Genomic DNA, 19,267 nt, shown 5'->3' with positions numbered 1-19,267 from the left:
TCCTAGTATCTTAATTTGCCTTTTAAAAAAAACTCTTATTTTATTGAGTTCATTAACTATAGTGTGAAGTATTCTCAGAGTTTCCTTCCAGTCTCTGGATAGGTTTTCTTCTAGATTAGGATCTTTTTTTTTTTTTTAATGTAATGTATTTTACTGGATAAAAAAAATTTAGTTGCAAAACACAATGTTGCTGTTACACATTCATGACATATTCAGTTGCCAATACACAAATATATATGTATGTGCCAAGTTGTGTGTTTCCTATACAGATGAACTTAGGTGTAGATGGCGAAAGTTTGTCTTGATTTGCTATGTACATGGGATAGGAAAAAACAGATTAGGATCTTTACCTGTCTTCTGTGCTCTACTCCTCTCATTCACTTTTACTCTGTGTGTGCGTGCATGTGTGCAGCAGATGGTATGTATCAGCATAGTCAGAATGCTATTTTTTTTCATACTGGGTTTACACTAATACACAAATACCTCTGTTCTGATGTAAAGTAGGTAAATTCTCCTGAATACCTTTCCCACCTTTACATTGGACCCGTCTGCTTTCACCTACAAGATACAAGGCTCAGTTCTGTTCTCCAGATGCTTTTCATTAGCCTACACTGGCAGGAAGGTGCAGGGCTTGCCAGGATGGTGTGCAACAGTGCTTTCTCTTCTGCGGGTCTGTTGTTCTAGGGCCCCCTCACCTGAGCTAGACAGGCATCCCACTCCTGTGGATTTTGGCTTATGCTTCCAACACAGCAAGAGCAGGCCCAATAATGAGTGTTGAGTAACAACCAGAGAGAAGAGACAGGTGATCTGCTTCTACTCCATCATCTTTGCCAGGAGTTAACCCATTTGCTTAAGAACAGCTTCCCTTGAGAATAAAAGCTATCTGATGTTACTATAAATTATTTTAGTATCTCCTATATAATTAGAAGATAAAGAAAACTTTCCAAACACAATTTATAATGCTGATTCAAATGCATGATAACTGGCCCCCCTAAAAGGTATGAAATACACATGTACAGTTACTAGACAGATAATTGCACTCTCAGCCCTAAACATGGGTTTTGTTCTAAAAGTCAAGAGAAAATGGAATACAGACCTCGACTGAAGGTACATCCTGCTTCTCAAAACAAATGTCTTCTTTAGATGCTTTGTGAATCTTCTTTTCCGAGGAAGACTTTGTGTCAACCTTCTTCAAAGTTTCACAGTTGTCTCCTTCATTCTTGACAGGCACTTGCTGGTTATTCCCTTGAATAAATAAAAATGATTGAATCTCTAGCTAATTATTTCCATTCATGTTCTCATACTTAAATCTCTTTCCTACACCAAGCCATCTAAATTGAGATTTAGACTTGAGGATTGTTCCTGACATTCATGATGCTCTAGGAAGTGTTTTACCAGTAAAAATGCACTTACATGAAGAGTTCTACAAACAGTATTTAAAAGAGGTCAAGGAAAAAAGGTGAGGGGGTACCCCATTATTCATAGCAGCATCATTCATAACAGCCAAAAGGTAGAAACAACCCAAGTGTCCATGGATGAACAGACAGAAAAAACAAAACATGGTACATACACAATGGAATACCACTCAGCCTTAAAGAGGAACGAATCAGTGCACAATACCGTGAATACACTTAATACTATTCAATGGGACACTCAAAAATGAAATTATTAGTTCCATTCAGAAATTATATTTCTTATATTTCCTGGGACTTTATGGCATAATAAAGCATATTCAAAGTTTAAAAAAAAAAATGCCTGAGACGGGAAACAAAGCAATGAGATTCTGAGACATGCCACAACATGGATAACCCAGAAGACGTTACGCTAAGTGAAATAAGCCAGTCCCCAAAAGACAAACATCCAATGATTCTACTTATTTGAGGGAGCTAGAGTCATCTAATTCATAGAGATGGAGACAGAATGGTGGGGGGCTGGCTGGGGGGCAGGGAACACAGATACTTACTGTTTAACAGCTACAGAGTTTCTTTTTGGGATGGTGAAAAGGTTCTGTAAGCAGATGATGGTGACAGCTGTACCACAGTGTGAATGTACTTAATGCCACTGAGCTTTATGACTAAAATGGTAAATTTTATGTTATGTCTATTTTACATTTTTTTTAAAAGTTGGGGGAGGGAGGGAGGGGGGTTAAGGACTTGCCTTCTAGTCATGACTCAGCTATAAATTAGTTTTCAAAGTAAATCTCAAGCTGCCTGAGCTTCTTTAGTTTTCTTATTTATAAAATGCAAATACCACCTTCTCTGCCTCCTCTGACCATTATAAAGATGAAACCAGGAGACATATACATGGAAACGATCACCATCAAAAACACATGACCTGTTTTGGGGCAGCTCCTCCTCCCACAGTCCGTGCCCACCTGCCCCCAGTGACCAGTGTCTACATGCTGACAATGAGCAGCAGGTGAATCATATGGCAAAAGTGGGTGCTGGAAGAGACTTCATCTGAAAACACGATTCTCCCACTTTTCTTTCAAGTGATTTCATTCATCAGTGTATTTCTTCTTCTATCCCTTAATTCAAAATAAAGTCAGATCAACTTCAACCCCACAATAACCGTCCTCAGTGTCCTAACAGAAAACAAAGTATTTCAACACCTTCTCCTTTTCTCTTTAACTGAGAAAACCCTTACCACACCTTTGCAACCTGAGAAAGTTTAGATGACCACAGTGCAAAGATTTCACAGCAAAGCAGGCCGTAGGCTCTGGTGAGATGCATGCCTGACTGGACTTCAGCAGAGGCTCCAATCTGGCCCTGCTTGGGGACCTGGGGCAGGGAAGGTCTCTGCCCACAAAATGAAAGGAGCAGTCAAATCCCCTCTGATTCTGAAACTCTGAAGCTGACCTCACTCAAAGCAAGATATATACATTTTGCAAATAACACTGACAAGTAAGCATACTTTTATTTTGTTAATGGAAAATCGTGTAGGTATTATAAAACTATAAAAATGCTGGGAAGCATTAATTCCTCTATGACACAAATCGGGTGTTTAAGACACCGACAGAGGAAAATATCCACCACGATGAAGTGGTAAAAGAGCCAAAAACCAAGGCAACAGGGTCTGAAACAGAAAAATAAATCATAACTAAGGACATCAATCTGGATTTTGGAAACCATACATGTGAAAAAGAACACATATATTCTCCTCAAAAATGTGCCACTAACTTTCCTAGAGTCTTAATTCATGAGAAAATGGATTTCCTTGAGTTTTTTTCAGGCCAACAAGAGCACTAAAAGTATTAGTCATCATACGTTCTCAGGAAGAATCCAAACTTAATATCCAATACTGAACTACCCCAAAAAAGTGGTAAAGCACCCACTCTTAGTAACACCTTCCATGGGGCCGGGAATCAGGAGAAGTAGTAAAAGGAATTCTAATAAGCAGTTCTTCATTAAGTCTTTGACAAATTCTAGCATGACAATATCTAAGAATTTAAAAATTTCGTGAGTATATTCTTCATTTAATAATGGAGGCATCCATGTCATCTTATTAACTGTGATTACTTACGGTGTTACACAACTTTCTCACACCCATCTCACAGAGTCAGTGTTTGAGCCATGAAGATAAAAACACGAATAAAACAAGGAACAAGTGAACTCACCAGAATCCTGCTTAAGCTTTAATGGTATCAAATCCAATCGTGTTCTATTTTGAGCCAACTGCTAATCTAAGTTATTAGTATCTATAAGTCAATGAGGCTATTTTTTTGAATTTCTCCAATACTGGGATTTCAGAAATTTGGAGAATACAGAAATCTTTCATGTATTATTAATTCCAAGGCTTAGGGTATTATTAAATTTAAAAGTTTTTATCCTTCATATTATTATAAGCAGAAAGCAATAAAATAATCTGTTAACTTTTCCACTTCTGTAGTGCTGAGGCCAGCTGTTTATCTTTAGCCTTAATTCCAGAGCTCATTACTCTTTATGTGACCGAAATAATACAGATCTAGAATTTTGATCGTACAATTAGAAAATAATAAATATTTGAAAAGAGACATACTTAAATGATCATTTACATGACATATAAAGCTCTACTCTTGTCAGATGATCAAGAGAGTCTGCAACACGTTTTAACAAATGTTTGAAGAACTGAGCTGTTGTTTGACAGGTGGATGCCAAAAAACAAGTGTGTGAAAACAGAGCTCTGAAGCATCTGTCAACAGACTTCATTTCTAAGGGGAATTTTAATTTATGATTTACTACAGGCCTCTCAGAAGAAGGCTGGAGAAAGAAGAGGAAAGGGATGAGACACATTTCTGTTATTCAGAAAATAGTCTGTGTTTCTCAACAACAAAAATGAGCATGTAGTGCCAGGGCCATTAATAAACACCTTGGAATGTTTTTTTCCTCACACAATATGTTACCCTCAGGAGAAATAAAAAAAGCTTCAGAACAGGAGAAGGCACAATTCCTCAGGTGCCTCAGGGACATCTGTCAGGTTAATAAAATCACTTCAGGCACTCTTAGGATAGACTGCCTGTCCCCTTCCCCTTTTTCCAAAGGCAATCTTATCACTAGATTTGTTTCTACGGAACATTTGTGTCGTTTAGGAGAAACAGCTAAGGATGTGGTTTCCCCCTGAGCAAAGGGAAGAGTCCCCATTCTGGTGGGGGACACAGGAAACAAAATGCCAGGAACTTAGGATTCGCCATCGGCTGGGTGAAGTTCAGCTACTAAGACTGAGGCTATTTTCTTCAGATTCTAGAATGATTTTAAGATGGAAACATGTTTTTCACAAAGAAAACACTTTTCAAAATAAAAAAAGAACTAAAGCTCAAAGTTGGAAACAAAAACTTGGAAAGTTCTCATGTATAAACGGTTTTCTCATCCTTGAGCATTCTTCACACGTTATGGATTCCCTGACGATTATATATGCCTGTTCACCATCTGCCAGTTTATTACAATGCTTTCCTTTAAAATGTGAAAAAAGAACCCCAGACCCTTGATATTACTTAAAAACAAAACAAAACAAAACAAAACAAAGCAAAACAAAACTCCACATCCTGCCTTCAAACTACAATTCTCTTCCTCTGGATTACTCAGTCCTTTCTTATCTTTAACATTGCAAATTCTTTAAAATGTTCAAATTGTAAAATGATGGCAGGCAATATGTTTAGCTTTTTAACCTCTTTGCTATTTTCCCAGAATAGTGCTGTGAACGGAACACAGAACAAAATACATGTCAATGAACGGCTTTCCCCATGAGGACTCTCCTCTGATATATTCATTCTGGAGAGAAATACAGCACTGTCAATTAGCACCTTTGAATGTGCTGGTCTGAACGAAGTTCTTTCATCGATTCTTATTTGATCTGATCAACAATCACTCTGATACCACTTAACATGCTACTGATCCCACCAAAGAGCAGTTTTGAAAGACTTCTTATTGCAAGATGCGTGTTTCCCTTTAAAACACAAACAGGCTAATAATCTGCACCGGAGGGGAAGATTCCAGGCAGAACCGCCATCTACGATGATTTAAGCAAATCCTGTGTTTCTGGACTCCCATATTAAGTTTACTCACACTTGCAGAAGTTATTCCATGGTCATCTAGGCTCAACTATGGGCATTAAACATCAAGTGTTGGGCAGGAAGGTCTTGAAGCACAAATTCAAGCCCTCTGACCGACTGTGGCACCGCAATTCGGGTCCGCACCTCTACATTTCGACCACTCCAGTGTACTACGATGCAGCAGGGGGTCCTTCCCCACCCATCTATCCACCATGCCCCAGGTGCTGCATCCAGAGCCACGTTTATGCAGACACCTGACGGATGCAATGGACCACAGAAGCACCCCAAACAACTATGATTTTAAGTCTGTGTCGAGGCAGCCTCGGTCAAATACTGTGCTCGGGCCCAAATGACAGAAAACAAGGAAAAGCTCAGTAGGACTCGCCCCTAATTTCACCCTTTCACAAAGGTTTTGTCGCCTGGGCCCTAGAGAAATGGAATGAGAGGCACCCCGCCCACTCCACCATCAAACAGGCTCTGACAACGTACGCTAGGATTTCATCTGAAGATCTGGTTGAACACATCACTCAGAGTGCGTCCTCACACGCCAGGCGGAGGGAACACGGGGGACAGTGTTGACCTGCAGACAGGAGTCCGCCCCAAACACACACGCTGAGGCCAGGGAAACGGTGCAAACTGGCTGGAACAAGATGCACCAGGAATACATGTGCAGCTGCCTAAACCACGTTCCACTCAGGGCACTCCAGCTTTCTTTTCAATGAGACAGGTCCTTTGATGCAACACTTAAAATTCAGTTTGGGTTTTTAACTAAATGCCTAAAGCTCATCAGAATTGGCCTATCCATAACACTTCTGTACTTTCTCTCCAATAACGGGGAGTATAAAATATTAAGTTATTTATACTTAGGTGTTTCAATTAAGATTAAATGTAACGGACTTTTCCAGATTAAAAAGTGTCAAAAATCTGACTTTTAAAAAAATATTTATTTATTTGGGGGTGGGGGGGGGCAAAGGGACAGGGAGAGAGAGAATCCCAAGCAGACTCCCACTGAGAGCGGAGCCCAACATAGGGCTTGATCCCATGACCCTGAGATCAGGACTTGAGCCGAAATCAAGACTCGGGACGCTTAAATGACTGAGCTACCCAGGTGCCCCCAAAATCTGACTTTTAACAGGTGTAGAAATGTGCGTATTAAAATGGTCAGTATGGTCAAAAAAAAAAAAAAATAAGCACTCTTTCTTATGCCAAAGGCCAAAGGGGTCAGTTACAGCTTAATGGCGATTTTACATGTAGGTGGTTTTCTGAGTCTCGTCCTGCTTAAGCCTTCACTAACTGTATTTGTTGTGAGAGAACATCTGTCTTCTTTTAACCAAGGGACACAATTAGAGAAGCACCAGGGCCAGGGAATGTGAGATGGTAGCAGCTGTTAAATATAGAAAGCTGGTAAGTTTTGTTTGGTCAGAAATATTTTACGGGCTGATTAATTTTCACAAAGAGTCTGAAAATCCACGATAGAAAGTAATTAAAAACGGTGTCCATAGCCTCCCAACAGTAAAATAGGACATTCACATCCCTCTAAACATATGTACTAAAAAGTAAACTTCTTTACTCATGACATTCTAAAAACGTGGTGCCTCGTCCTAAACTTCTCATTTTACAAACTGTATTTCAACATTCATACGTTGGCTAAAACTTTGTGCAGCATCCGTGATTAAAACTAAAATCACAGGTGAGAACAAGTTCTGCGAAAAACAGACCGAAGACAAACCAGAGAAAAGAATCATCCAGGAGGATGAAAAGATTACCATTATTTTTCCTGGAAATCTCTGGCAAGTCTGACTGGTACTGAGGTGAATTTCTTGGCAAGTGATTTTCAGGTAGTTTCTTAGAGGTCTTCAGGGGACAGAGCTCTCGTTCCTTGAGCTCAGCTATGTTTTCTGAAATTTTAATGTCCGTTTCCTTAGGAAACATACATGTCTGTATTCCCTCCTTCATATGACATTCTGAAGAAGTATTATTGACAATAATTGTGTTTTTCAGTGTGTTTTCTTCTTTATTCAGTAAGTTTTTGGAAAGGGTTAAATTCTTTTGCAGGTCAACATTGATGCCGTTTGCGTATCTGAGGTTGACCCAGTTCTCGCCCATAACATCAGTGCACACGTCCTCTTTAGGAGCAGACAAGGAGCTGCTCGGGGCCGGAGTCTGTTTCTCCTCAGCAGTAGTGTTAGCACTGCTGGTGACAGATGGGCTGGTTTTGTGTTTGCTGTAATACACTGAGCACTTATGCTTCTTCTGAGAATGACCGTAGGTAGCTGGGCTCCTCTTTGGGGTGTTCTGTATCCTGCTTTGTGGAGTGTTTACTGGAAGGCAGCTTTTCCCTCTGCCTTTATCGGAGGGGCCATAGGTATCGAGGAAGTTCTTACAATTGCTTCTGAATTGAAGAAGAAAAACATTTAACAGAAAGCCAAATGGAATCAAACCCTACCCCTCTGTTTCTAAACCCATGAGAGAGAAGTAGCAATCTCGATACTGTGTGTATTAAGGAGTACTCTCTCTCCCTCCTTCTTCCAAAGGCCTGTGAGTTTAACAAACTAAGTCCTTATAGGAGGTCTATCTTATTGTAAAAACTGTTACAGCTGCCAGACAATGACTTCAAGAAAATTTTAGGAAGACAAATCTGGAAGCAGAGTAATATTTATATTACCTTAAAATCAGAACTGAGTAATATCAAAGGTGAGAGCTCCTCCCCCCTCTCCAACACACATATACACACACTCTACAAGAATTCTTACTTGTGAGAATGGGAGCTAATTACATCCATCGGATTATTGTTTTGCTGTGAAGATGAGCTAGCATTTTGCCTCTGTCTTGTTTTCATGAATTCCATAAGAATGTACTGTGCTTGTTGGAAGGCTATTAAAATCACACCCAACAGGGACAAACTGAGGAAGAAAGCAACGAGGTTCATTACTGCATGGTTCTGACGGGCATTAAAAAGACCAGCTCTCTTACAGAAGAGCAGTGGTTGGCTGATGCAAAATGTCTAAAGATATAGCATTGAAATTCCATAAAATGTATCACATCATTTCTGATGTGACTTAGATTTAAAAAGCTCCAAGTTTCTAAAAATGTGCACATTTATAAGTCTGACATTCCAATTCCACTTTCAAAGGTACTTTCATGACAAAATCACTTCAAAAGGGCCACTCTAGTCTTCCAATCTCAAACTGCCACTGCGCCGAGCCAAAAGGAGTAACATCTGTGTTTTCCACCGTGACTGCCAACAGAAGCGTAAGAAGCACAAGGATCTCATACTTCTAGGTCCCATGAATCTCCTACAGTAAGTTTACTATTATCTTAAAGTTCACCAGTTACTACTTTGTCTATTTCATATATGTTGAGGTTCACAAAGCAATGTAAATTCCACTCAATTCACACACTTTGAATATGTTTTTTGACAATTCATATGCTTTTTACACCCAGGCAAAGTACATTTTCATGCAACTCTCCTGAAGGTGGTAGCATACCTGACAAAGAAGACTGTAAGCCTCCAAAACGACTCCTCCCAGCTGGGTCCTGGAACCACGTCTGCACACAAAGGCAAGAGGTGATGGGGGAGGGTCACATTGAGAGTGAAGTGAAACTCCAGGTCTGCGGCAGTTACAAGAGTCAGCTCTCGAATGACCCAGGAAGAGGTAAAGTCTGGAGTAAACCTGATAACAAAACAGGAATTGTTTTCATTTTAGGCACAAAACAAAATAATCACGATAGCAGTCATATTTCTTACTTACAATATATGTTTATATAAAAACAACTTAACATGTCTTACCAATGCAAAAAAGGTTTTCTTCCCCACATTATCAAATGCACCACAAAACCTAAGGGAGGTTAAAACCCAATGCTTACACGATGCTGATATCCCGGGATGTGTTTGGGGCCAGGGAAAATTGATGACAATCTAGCACTTCGAATCCATAACCTTGGCAATTATACCCATTAATTTTCAAAGATGTCACAGTTATAGGAAGTGGTCCAATATTCTCAACTTTAAAGTTCTTTGTAATAGATAAAATTTGCTTGCTGTCTTTCAGTTCTAAGTGAGGATAAAAAGTGATATTTAGTATGTATGAACTACAAAATTTATTCAGAGTCATTTATTGAATCAACATTTACTGAATCAATAAACCATGACCTATATTATTAAAATGTGAAAAAAATGCAATATAAGCCCAAAGTACAACTTCTATCTAATTTCTAGAACAGTCATAGATTTTCTTATACTACCAGAATACAATAAAAACATTTAATTAGTCAAGATTTTTCTTAAGTTATATGACCTTCCTAGGTACCAAAAGTAATCAGAATCTCTTCTTTGTTCTTTTACTTATTAAAAGTTAAGGTTAGAAGTTTATTCTTCTCAGAAGCCAAGTACTTTGGATACCCCTAGACACCATGCACACTTTGCTCCCGGGATCCTCACAGTGAACAGGGACCAGTTAAGAGCAAGAGTCTGTGCTTCTAGAAACACAGTTCAAACACCCACTACATTCAGAGGAAGTAAGTCACTAAGTCTCTGCAAAAGAACGAGAGCACATTTTATATGGGGAGTTTAAAAAAGAATTACCACAATTTTAAATTATTCCTATAAATTTATAACCCACAATCTTTTCCATAAAAAGACTAAAATTTTATGTAGTTCTATAGTTTTTATAATTTTCCCTAATTTCATCTGTCAAGGTCAACTCTAAGTTACTGAATGAATGAATGGAAAAGTGAATACTCTGATGAATTTTGAACGCAAATGATCAGTAAATCTTTTCAAACTCAATGCTCAATTAGCACAGTTTTCTTAAAAAAGAAATTCCAATCAGGCATTAGATAGTGTTACAAACTATCCAATACTTTCACCAACTAGCTTTCTCCATAGGAAGCACGGTGTTACACTAAAATGCTTTCAGTGTATTCCAGAAATACAAAATATTAATAGGAAAACGAGGAATTTACCAAAAACATTTTACATCTATTGTTTGATTTTTGTCTTAGTTCCTGAGGAAGTTCTTGAAACTAATATAAATAATTCAGAAGCATTTGAGTTAAATACATGCACAATTTGGAAATTTCTAATGCAACATTTAGGTAAGTTTCTAAAATCTGCAATGTCTAATGCAGTAGCTGTTAGACATACATGGCTAAAATTAAAATTAAGTAAATCTAAAAACTCACATCGGCTATATTTTTAAGTGCTCATTAACCACATGTGGTTTGTGTCTGCTGTCCTGGGTGACACAGATATAGAGCATTTCCATTACTGCATAAAGTTCTACCAGTTAGCAGACCTTTACTCTTCTCGCCATTCATCATTTTGGTGTGATTTTATTATGAAGATGTAGCCGATAACCAAACTGACATCTTCATACTATTTATCTTAAATATCCATCACTATACTGATAATTTAGCAATTATACTTTTTATATAGGTATCATTTAAGTTGGGTTAAATATCTAAGGCTATTTTTCTAAGCAGTACTAGCCTATCATATATGTTCAGATGTTCGCCTGATTTAATTATTTGCATCAATGCCATGAATTCACTGTCAATTTTAAAAATCTTCTTATGGAATCCTTTTGCCCTTGACTTTCGCACCAAGCCTTCGCCGTCCAAGGGCCAGGCATGTGAACTCACGTCGTCGGCAGTCCATCAGCGTGGACTCAGGCACCTTGAATCGGAGTGAACCTCCTGCGCCAGGAAGCCTTCCGCCCACTTTCAGTAACTCTCTGGCTCCAAACCCTTCCACGGCAATCATGTCAATAACCGTCAAGTTATTCCTAGTGGGGCAACCCATACAAACACAAAGGCATTACAACAGAGTCACAAGACACGGTGCACTTGGACTTCAACATTCCTAGTTGGCAAGAACAGTGTAACAATGTGAAAGAGAAAATCAACTTAAATACCGTGGCACCTCTGGCCATCTCATGGAATTAGAGGGTGTCCATGGGCAACGGAAGCTGCCCATGGGCTCAGAAGAGCCCAGGCAGGCTGAGGCTGACTACAGCAAGAACGAGGGAATGCTCCTCATCACTCTCCTGACTTGGCCTGAGACTGCAAAGCCATGTTTTTCTAAGAACCAGCCACCAGGGTGGTGATCAGACCTCCAAGAGGAAAAAAACAAACAAACAAACAAAAAAAACAAACTGAAAATATAAAGTCTCAATAAAGACTACCCAAAGATGAGAAAGATTTAATAATGAGAAATATTAACAAATTTAGGCTAATTGACAAAAATTGCTTACAGGGTGAATTAAGGAGTTCTCATAGTAATAATGACTGTAGGAAATTCTGCCTTAGGGATAATTCCAGAAATAGAATCCTATTATTTCTATTGAACCAAAGATTTATAATGTCATCCCACAAATAACCTATAAGTTCTTAGTCATCAAACACAAATTCAGACTAGCTTTTGCCTTTTCAGTAACTGAAACCATGATTGCTAGGCCATAAAAAGTAAAATGGACAGAAGTTTAAATGATGCGGACTAGAGTGAAAGCCAGTCCTCATTAATGCAAATACTGTAGAAGCGGAGAAGGAATTCATGCCTAATTATGCAAAAAACACCAGTATCTTTATATCTTTCTCTAAAGGATTAAGAATCTTTAACCCTTTAAAAACCTTTAAGTTATGTTATGTTGTTGTCTACAGAAAAATACTATCAATACAGAAACATCAAAAATAAATTAAGTACTATAAATAATTTAGACTTTTCGAAGCCAGGAGAGTTTAACCTGGGAGGAGGTAAAGTTCATCTCTGCACTTCCCAGGACCTTAGGTCTTCAATCAAGAATGGGTTTAAGATGAAAGACATTGCAGGGCATGAGAAGTCTTAGTTAAAACGCTTAATAGAACACACTCTTTTAAAAAAACTTTAGTACATTTTCCTTTTTCGGGGCATTCACTTGTAGAACAACAAACTCATGTGCTATATTAAAGGAAGTCCAGAATAGGAAAGTCTTCGTCAGCTGATCTGATATTAGAAAAGCTTTAAAAAGAAACTAAAATGTCATTTATTAAAAATTAGACTTCTCACCAATACAGAGAGCTTCAACAAACATCTGTATTTACTGTAAATTTTTGAAAGAAGACTCTCAATAAAGACTACCTAAAGATGAAAAAGATTTAATAATGAAAAACATTGGGTGCTTAAATCAGTTAGCAACCACTGTCATTTAAAAGAAAGAAAAAGAAATTTAAAAAAGCCAATGGGCTCAATAATCCTTAGTCCATTGTCCTTTGGGGCTACAGAGAATTCCAGAAGCAAGGCAGCTATGAAAGTGGAGTAAATCCAAACACTGCGGAATGAAAACGTACACAGCAGTGTTTCGATTACTTCTCTAAGCTAAGGTAAGAGAAGTACGTGTGTGTGCGTGTGTGTGTATGTGTGTGTGTTCTGCCCTTGGAGACAGCAACAGATGGGATGCTGAGCAAAATACACTGTGGCTGTTGGACAGAAGGACACACACACGGCCTCTACCTTTCAAGGCCAGAGGCCCCGGGGGTGTAAGCATGGAGCCTCAGGTAGCCTTTCTCTGCCGGCCATGCAACACGGCCTCATCCCTACCGGCCTGAGAGGTCAATGTCAGCTCTTGGCTAGACAGAGTACGTATCCTTGAGAGAAAGAGACTTGGATGGATGAGTCAGAGGGAAACAAACAGGCTCCGTGACGGGGACACACCTACCGGATTAGTATGAGTGACGTAACCTTCCCGTAGTCAGCTGGCGTGAAAACCACACCGACCCTTTTCACCTCCAGAGGCTGCAAATGTAAGTGGAGGATGCCAAACCTGGACTCCTCAGAATGCATGCCCTGCAAATTTAATAAATGCAATTAAATGGAATCCTGTAAAGCAAGCTTCTGTCTTCATTACATGCATTTTAGAGTATAACCATGATTGCTCTTCTTTTAATGTCCAGATGTGACTACCCTCATCGACCTGCTGAACCTGTTTACCCTGAGAGCTCACACCAACCAACAGCTCCTGAACCACAGCTGAGAAGTGTAGGCAGAGGCTGCAGGACAACCTGCCATGGAGGCTGGCAAGGGGATTTGCTTCCTGGCTTGGAGGGGACTTGCGGCCAGAAGCAGCCTTCTCTGCCAAGATGCTCTGACTAGAAAACATCACTCAGAAAACAGACCAAACAGCCTCTGCTTGAATGCTATGAGGAGCTGACCAAACACCCCACCACTGCTGGACAACCCTAAATTTCTCTTTCATATTGAGCTTCGGTTTATACAGAAACCATCTTTATTACATTTAGTCTCTGCACTCACGAGAAAGAGCTCTATTCATGTCCCCCTTGACTTTCCCCAAGATTTCTAACTCTGACTAAATCTTGTGTTCTACATTTAGTATTCAAGATTGAGGTCTTCATCATTTTTCCTCTTTCCACTGCTTTTTCCAGATCCTTCTCACTAAAAACAATTTATTAATTTCTTAGCGCTATAATCATATAATCTTCATGGTAATAATTCTCTTTTCTGCGTCCCTCATTTTTAAATTTGTTTTATTCTGCAACTGTTGCTGGCATGTCCCCATGCTATCTGAAAGAAGAAATAGGGATGGTACTTGTTTCATGTTCACTAGAATTATAAACTTCATGAGGGGAGAAACCCTGCTTTACATATATCCAATATAAATATTGAAGAAAAAGCTGCTGATTTTTAGCATTAAAACTCTAATAACAAAAACACCCTTTATTAAATAGTTCTTATATGCCACGCACGGGAGTATAAGGTCTGTAAGATGCTGAGCATTCCGTAAACCTTACTGAATCTTCCAACATTACTGTGAGAGAGAGGAGACTATAGAGAGGTTAAGGAGTCTGTTCAGGGTCACGCAGCAAGCCCATGTTATGAGCCTGGGTTCAGAGACCTGACTGTCCAATCCCCCCTGCTCTTCACTAAAGGAATTACGTTTCTAAAAGCACACCAACATTAAAAAAAATGTGTGCTATTCTTTACACGACAGAGTTCTAATAAGAATTTTGAGTTAAATTTTTAAGTGTCTCAAAGGCACTGATACCATTCTTGATGGTAATAGTGTCCTTGATGGCAAAAGGTGTATTATCTTTGGGGAAAACCTTCAATCACAGACGAAAAACTTTTTCCAAGTGAGTTGCACCATTTGTTCAAATCTGAACAGAACATTTATATGTAAAAGGAATTTGGCATTATTTCTGGAATTCCAAATTATATATGATTCAACCATGGGGGCAAAAGATCTCTAAGTATTTTGGACTAATTTACCCCCCAACAGCCCTGGGAGGCTGCTCGGTGGAAAGGAGAACGAGAGGGAACGAGTACTGCAGGCTCACTAACAAAAACAAGACCACGCAGCCACCCAGACCGCTTACAAAGACAAAGGAACACTTGCTGTGATGTGCTTCCTATTGCAAGTCTCTGTTAAATCCACTTAAAAACTTGCTTTGATGAGTTTTAACTCTTAGTTGGAGGTTATCTGGTTTCCCTCTTTCTGCTATTCAAGTTCACCTAGAGCCAGCAGTGTATCTTCAGGTGGATAAGTGCAGAGAAAGAAGAAAATACCCAAGGCATTTAAGTATGTGTGTATTAGAAATATAGCTGTGTGCCTATGTGTGCTTGCATCCTTTAACAGACGCTCCATGTCTGACTTGATCTCACACATAGGATACTTGTAAGGAAAACACTCGGCTCCATACAAAGAACCACAGAACTACCGGGTGGAAACTAAGAAACAAGGCCACCAAGTGCCCAGACAACATCCTCACCACGTGACATGTTTACTCCTTCTCCCTAAGTATTTGTGCAAGACCTCATGAGTGCCCTGAGGCTTAAGAATTTCAGAGAAATCCTTTTTTACAGATGAGATGAACATCACAGAAGCTGGGTAACTTGCTCAAAACATGAAGCCAATTTGGTAGGAGAAGATTTTTTTTTTTTAAGTGTATTTTTACCTTATGCAGCCATTAAAAAAAAACTGGATGGGGAATCTAGAAGAGAATTGTAAATTCTGGGGTCTCAAGTTTTATGGTTTTCTACATAGCCCTGATTCAATTGTTATTTCTTCACTCACATGAATCCAAACTATCAAATTAAAATGATTTACAGGCTAACATGAACCACACAGCTCCTGCTGCATTCGTTAATTGGAAAAATCTGCTATGTGTGCTTAAGGTCTAGAATATAAAAATAAGAAAGCCACGTATATTATGAAAAGACGCTCAAAACATAAATCAGTAGAGCCCATATGCTATGTGTACAGTCTGTTAGCATTCTCTTTCTATTTAAAAAGGACATCCTACCCGGTAAGGGCAAGCTTGGGTGAGCTGGAATTCACCAGTTGTGAAATTAATCATCTGCATATCGGTGCCAAACCTATAAAGAGAAAAAAATGTTTGAAATAACATTCAGATTGCCAATAAAGAGAGACTAATATGTGTGCACATACACCTATTATGTGAGTACAGGTATTTGCATACAAAATTCACCCCATCCTGTCACTACCGTGTCCCAGGCCCCTGCACTCTCCCTGGCATATTGTTAAGTGCTCAATAAATTATTGTTGAATGAATGACTGTGGTAGCACATAATGTAAAGAAGCATATAGTAACAAAAGTTCTAAATATGGGGGTGCCTGGGTGGCTCAGTCGTTAAGCATCTGCCTTCGGCCTGGGTCTTGATCCCAGGGTCCTGGCATCGAGTCCCACATCAGGCTCCCTGCTCCACGGGAAGCCTGCTTCTCCCTCTCCCATTCCCCGTGCTTGTGTTCCCTCTCTCGCTGTGTCTCAGTCTCTGTCAAATAAATAAATAAAATCTTAAAAAAAAAAAAAGTTCTAAATATGAAGCATTTTTTTTCCTCCAAATGGTCCATATGGAACCTGACAGGAAGTGACTCTCAACCAAGGACAATTTTATCTCCCAGTGGACATCTGGCAATACCCAGAGACATTTTTGGGGAGATCCTACTGGCACCTCTTGAGTAGAAGCCTGGGATGCTGCTAAACATCCTCCAAAACGCAGAACAGCCCCTCCTCCCCCAAACATAAAATCATCTTGTCCAAAGTATCAGTAGCGCTGAAGCTGAGAAACCCTGGGATCAGAGTAGGTTCTACGAAGCCAAGGAAGGAAACATTCTAAGTGAAACTGCGATTGCTTTGTAAAAATAAGATGTAACATGAACATCTAACATCTTTTAGACACGAACTAAAATGATCATCTTTTCTAACACTCAGTTAAAACGTATAAAATGCTAAACTCACTTTCTTGTGTCGCCCAGGGATCACTGCGATTTAGTTTCTAAATTTTAGAGTATATGCGGGAAAATCACAGTCCAAGAGATTCCCTGGCCAAAGAAAATAATATTCTGCCAGGAAGTAGCCTTGACATGGTAACACTAAAGATGCCACACAGCAAAGGGAAGTGGCAATTTCCATCCAGGTATATCCCCCAAGGAGCTGGGTGTCCAGGTACCGGGGTTAATACTGTGTATACCCGCATACAGGTTCCGGGTGAAAAATGTGAAGGACTTAGAATAATTCTGAGTCATAACAATAGTGCCCAAACCCTGTCAGGAAGTCCTCAACTAGGAGCTTTACCATTTTTGCAGCAGGCGCACTGCAGACTCAGGCTTGGGGTACAAGGAGAGAGGCAGGAGCTGCATGGAGACTGGCCAAGAGGAAGGGTTCTTCACCACAAAGTACTTCACCTAGATACAGAGAAAGGCAAATCAAAACCCGGAGAAGGACACGGCGTCGCCCCCTGAAATAATCCTGCAAAAAATTCATAACTTGAATCTAATCATGAGGAACCATCGTGCAAATAAAATCAAGGGACATTCTAGAAAATAAAGAGCCTGCCTTCTTCAACCATGTCTCTGCTAGAAAAGGCAAGGAAAGGCTCAGGAAGACTACAGGGGTGACAAAAAAAGATGCAATCGTGCAATTCAAGATCCTGAACTGGATCCTGAACTGGGGGGAGGAGGAGGAAGCCTACCATAAAGTATGTGAGTGGGGTAACTGGAAAAATCTGAATACAGACTGCAGACCAGCAAACATTATGCTGATTGATGTCACATTTTCCGATTCTGATAATTACACTCTAGCATGTGGGAAGACGCTCCTGTCCTTAGGAAAATCACACTGAAGTAGAGACAAGAGGGGCATAGCGTCAGACACTCTCAAATGGCCCATAAAAATGTGTGGTGTGTGTGCACGCATGCAGAGAAAGAGAGAGAAGCAATGATAAAGCAAATGTGGCAAACGTGGAAAACTTGTGACTCTCTGTGAAGTGTGATTGGGAGTTCTTGGTACTATTCTTGAAACTTTTAAGTTGAAATCATTTCAAAATGAACATCTTTTGGAGAGTCTTCAGATGCCACCCCTAAGAAACCCAGTGAGCACCTCACGAAGGGTAAATTATCACCCAGACCACACGTGATGCAGGCAGCTCTTTGGCAGTGAGACTGGAGACACACATGGAAGCCTGCTGGTGTCCCTTCGCTGCCTGTGCCTTCCTCCGGGCCTCCTGAGCTCCTCGAGGAAAGCACACACAGGGAGGAAGTGGACACACTAAGGACAGAGAGTAGCAGGCAGACAGAGCCTGGGCTCCCGATGGCATCTCACTGATGCTACAACCACTTTGGACTTCTCTCCTTTGAGCTTGTCGCATGAAACAAGCTACCTCTACATAAGCCTGTGTCACTCAAGGTTTTCTCAGCATAGAGCATTGTGACTCTTGATCTCGGGGTTGTAAGTTCGAGCCCCACGTTGAGTGTAGAAATTACTTAAAAAAAAAAAAAAGGGACGCCTGGGTGGCTCAGTTGGTTAAACATCTGCCTTCGGCTCAGGTCATCGTCCCAGGGTCCTGGGATCAAGTCCTGCATCAGGCTCCTTGCTCGGCGGGGAAGCTGCTTCTCCCCCACCCTCTGCCTGCTGCTCCTCCTGCTTGTGCTCTCTCTCTCTCTGACAAATAAATAAAATCTTATGTAAAAATAAAAATAAAGTCTTAAAAAAAAAGACCTGCCCTGTTGTTCATAGCTGAACACTTTCCTGGCAGATAGATTTTGAATCGAAAACAAGCTTCAGAAAATGTATTCGTTTCATGCATTCTGAGTTTTACTCATTGTGTTCTTCTGACACCTCCCTACTAAATGCACTAAACAGCCTATGTGTGTCACTTAAAAATGAACTTAAATTATGTTTGGTTCTGAAACAGTATTCTGAAGGTGGAAAGACTCTGGTAACTCAAGAACCCGAGAGCTGGGGCGTTGCTGACAAGGAGACACGCGACCCTCACCACGCTGCTCCTCAGGGCAGTTGCGCTGAAGTTCAACACCAGGCCGGGCTCTGCAATCAAACGAGGCAGAAAGAAAACAAAGGATTCCGACTCCTTGGATTTCTTCAAGCGACCAAACCGTGTCATTCCTAAAACAGTCCTCCTGTGTAATTCATAAAGAAAAATTACTTTGAAAAATCATTTTGACATTAAAAAAATGAAGTCACTAAATATCAATCCCACTAAATGGAACAAGGGGTCTTGGGGAAAAATATGGCTTATTATGAGTCTGGGGAAGAGAAAATACAAGATGATCATGAAACATCCTGTCTTACTAGAAAGCAAGGAAGTGTTCAAAGAATGAATGGTAAGAACATTTGAGGCTACCAACAAGCTAGCCTGAAGGGGCTCTCATCAGTCAAATCTGGGACAATTTAGCATCAAAAATAATAATGGTGGTAAGTGGTGGTAAT

At 40.0% G+C, this 19,267-nt stretch overlaps 1 protein-coding gene across 1 annotated transcript in view; it reads right to left on the bottom strand.

Moving 5' to 3' along the window:
- Positions 1-19,267, bottom strand: part of TMEM131L (transmembrane 131 like) — a 158,593-nt gene that overhangs the window by 22,772 nt on the left and 116,554 nt on the right. The window contains exons 17-26 of the mRNA XM_025874341.2: positions 18,816-18,957; positions 17,117-17,226; positions 15,824-15,896; positions 13,222-13,349; positions 11,171-11,313; positions 9,395-9,581; positions 9,016-9,201; positions 8,281-8,430; positions 7,294-7,919; positions 1,097-1,245 (exon numbers count right to left, since the gene is read on the bottom strand). Coding sequence (XP_025730126.1) covers positions 1,097-1,245; positions 7,294-7,919; positions 8,281-8,430; positions 9,016-9,201; positions 9,395-9,581; positions 11,171-11,313; positions 13,222-13,349; positions 15,824-15,896; positions 17,117-17,226; positions 18,816-18,957 — 1,894 coding nt within the window. The remainder of the gene's footprint in view (positions 1-1,096; positions 1,246-7,293; positions 7,920-8,280; positions 8,431-9,015; positions 9,202-9,394; positions 9,582-11,170; positions 11,314-13,221; positions 13,350-15,823; positions 15,897-17,116; positions 17,227-18,815; positions 18,958-19,267) is intronic.

This window comes from Callorhinus ursinus, unplaced genomic scaffold, assembly GCF_003265705.2.
Source record: "Callorhinus ursinus isolate GAN/ISIS: 27379988/994484 unplaced genomic scaffold, GSC_fseal_2.0 scaffold4, whole genome shotgun sequence".
Classification (NCBI taxonomy): Eukaryota; Metazoa; Chordata; class Mammalia; order Carnivora; family Otariidae; genus Callorhinus; species Callorhinus ursinus.
The sequence above is the reverse complement of the archived record's forward strand: the minus strand, read 5'-3'. Positions and strand labels throughout refer to the sequence as shown.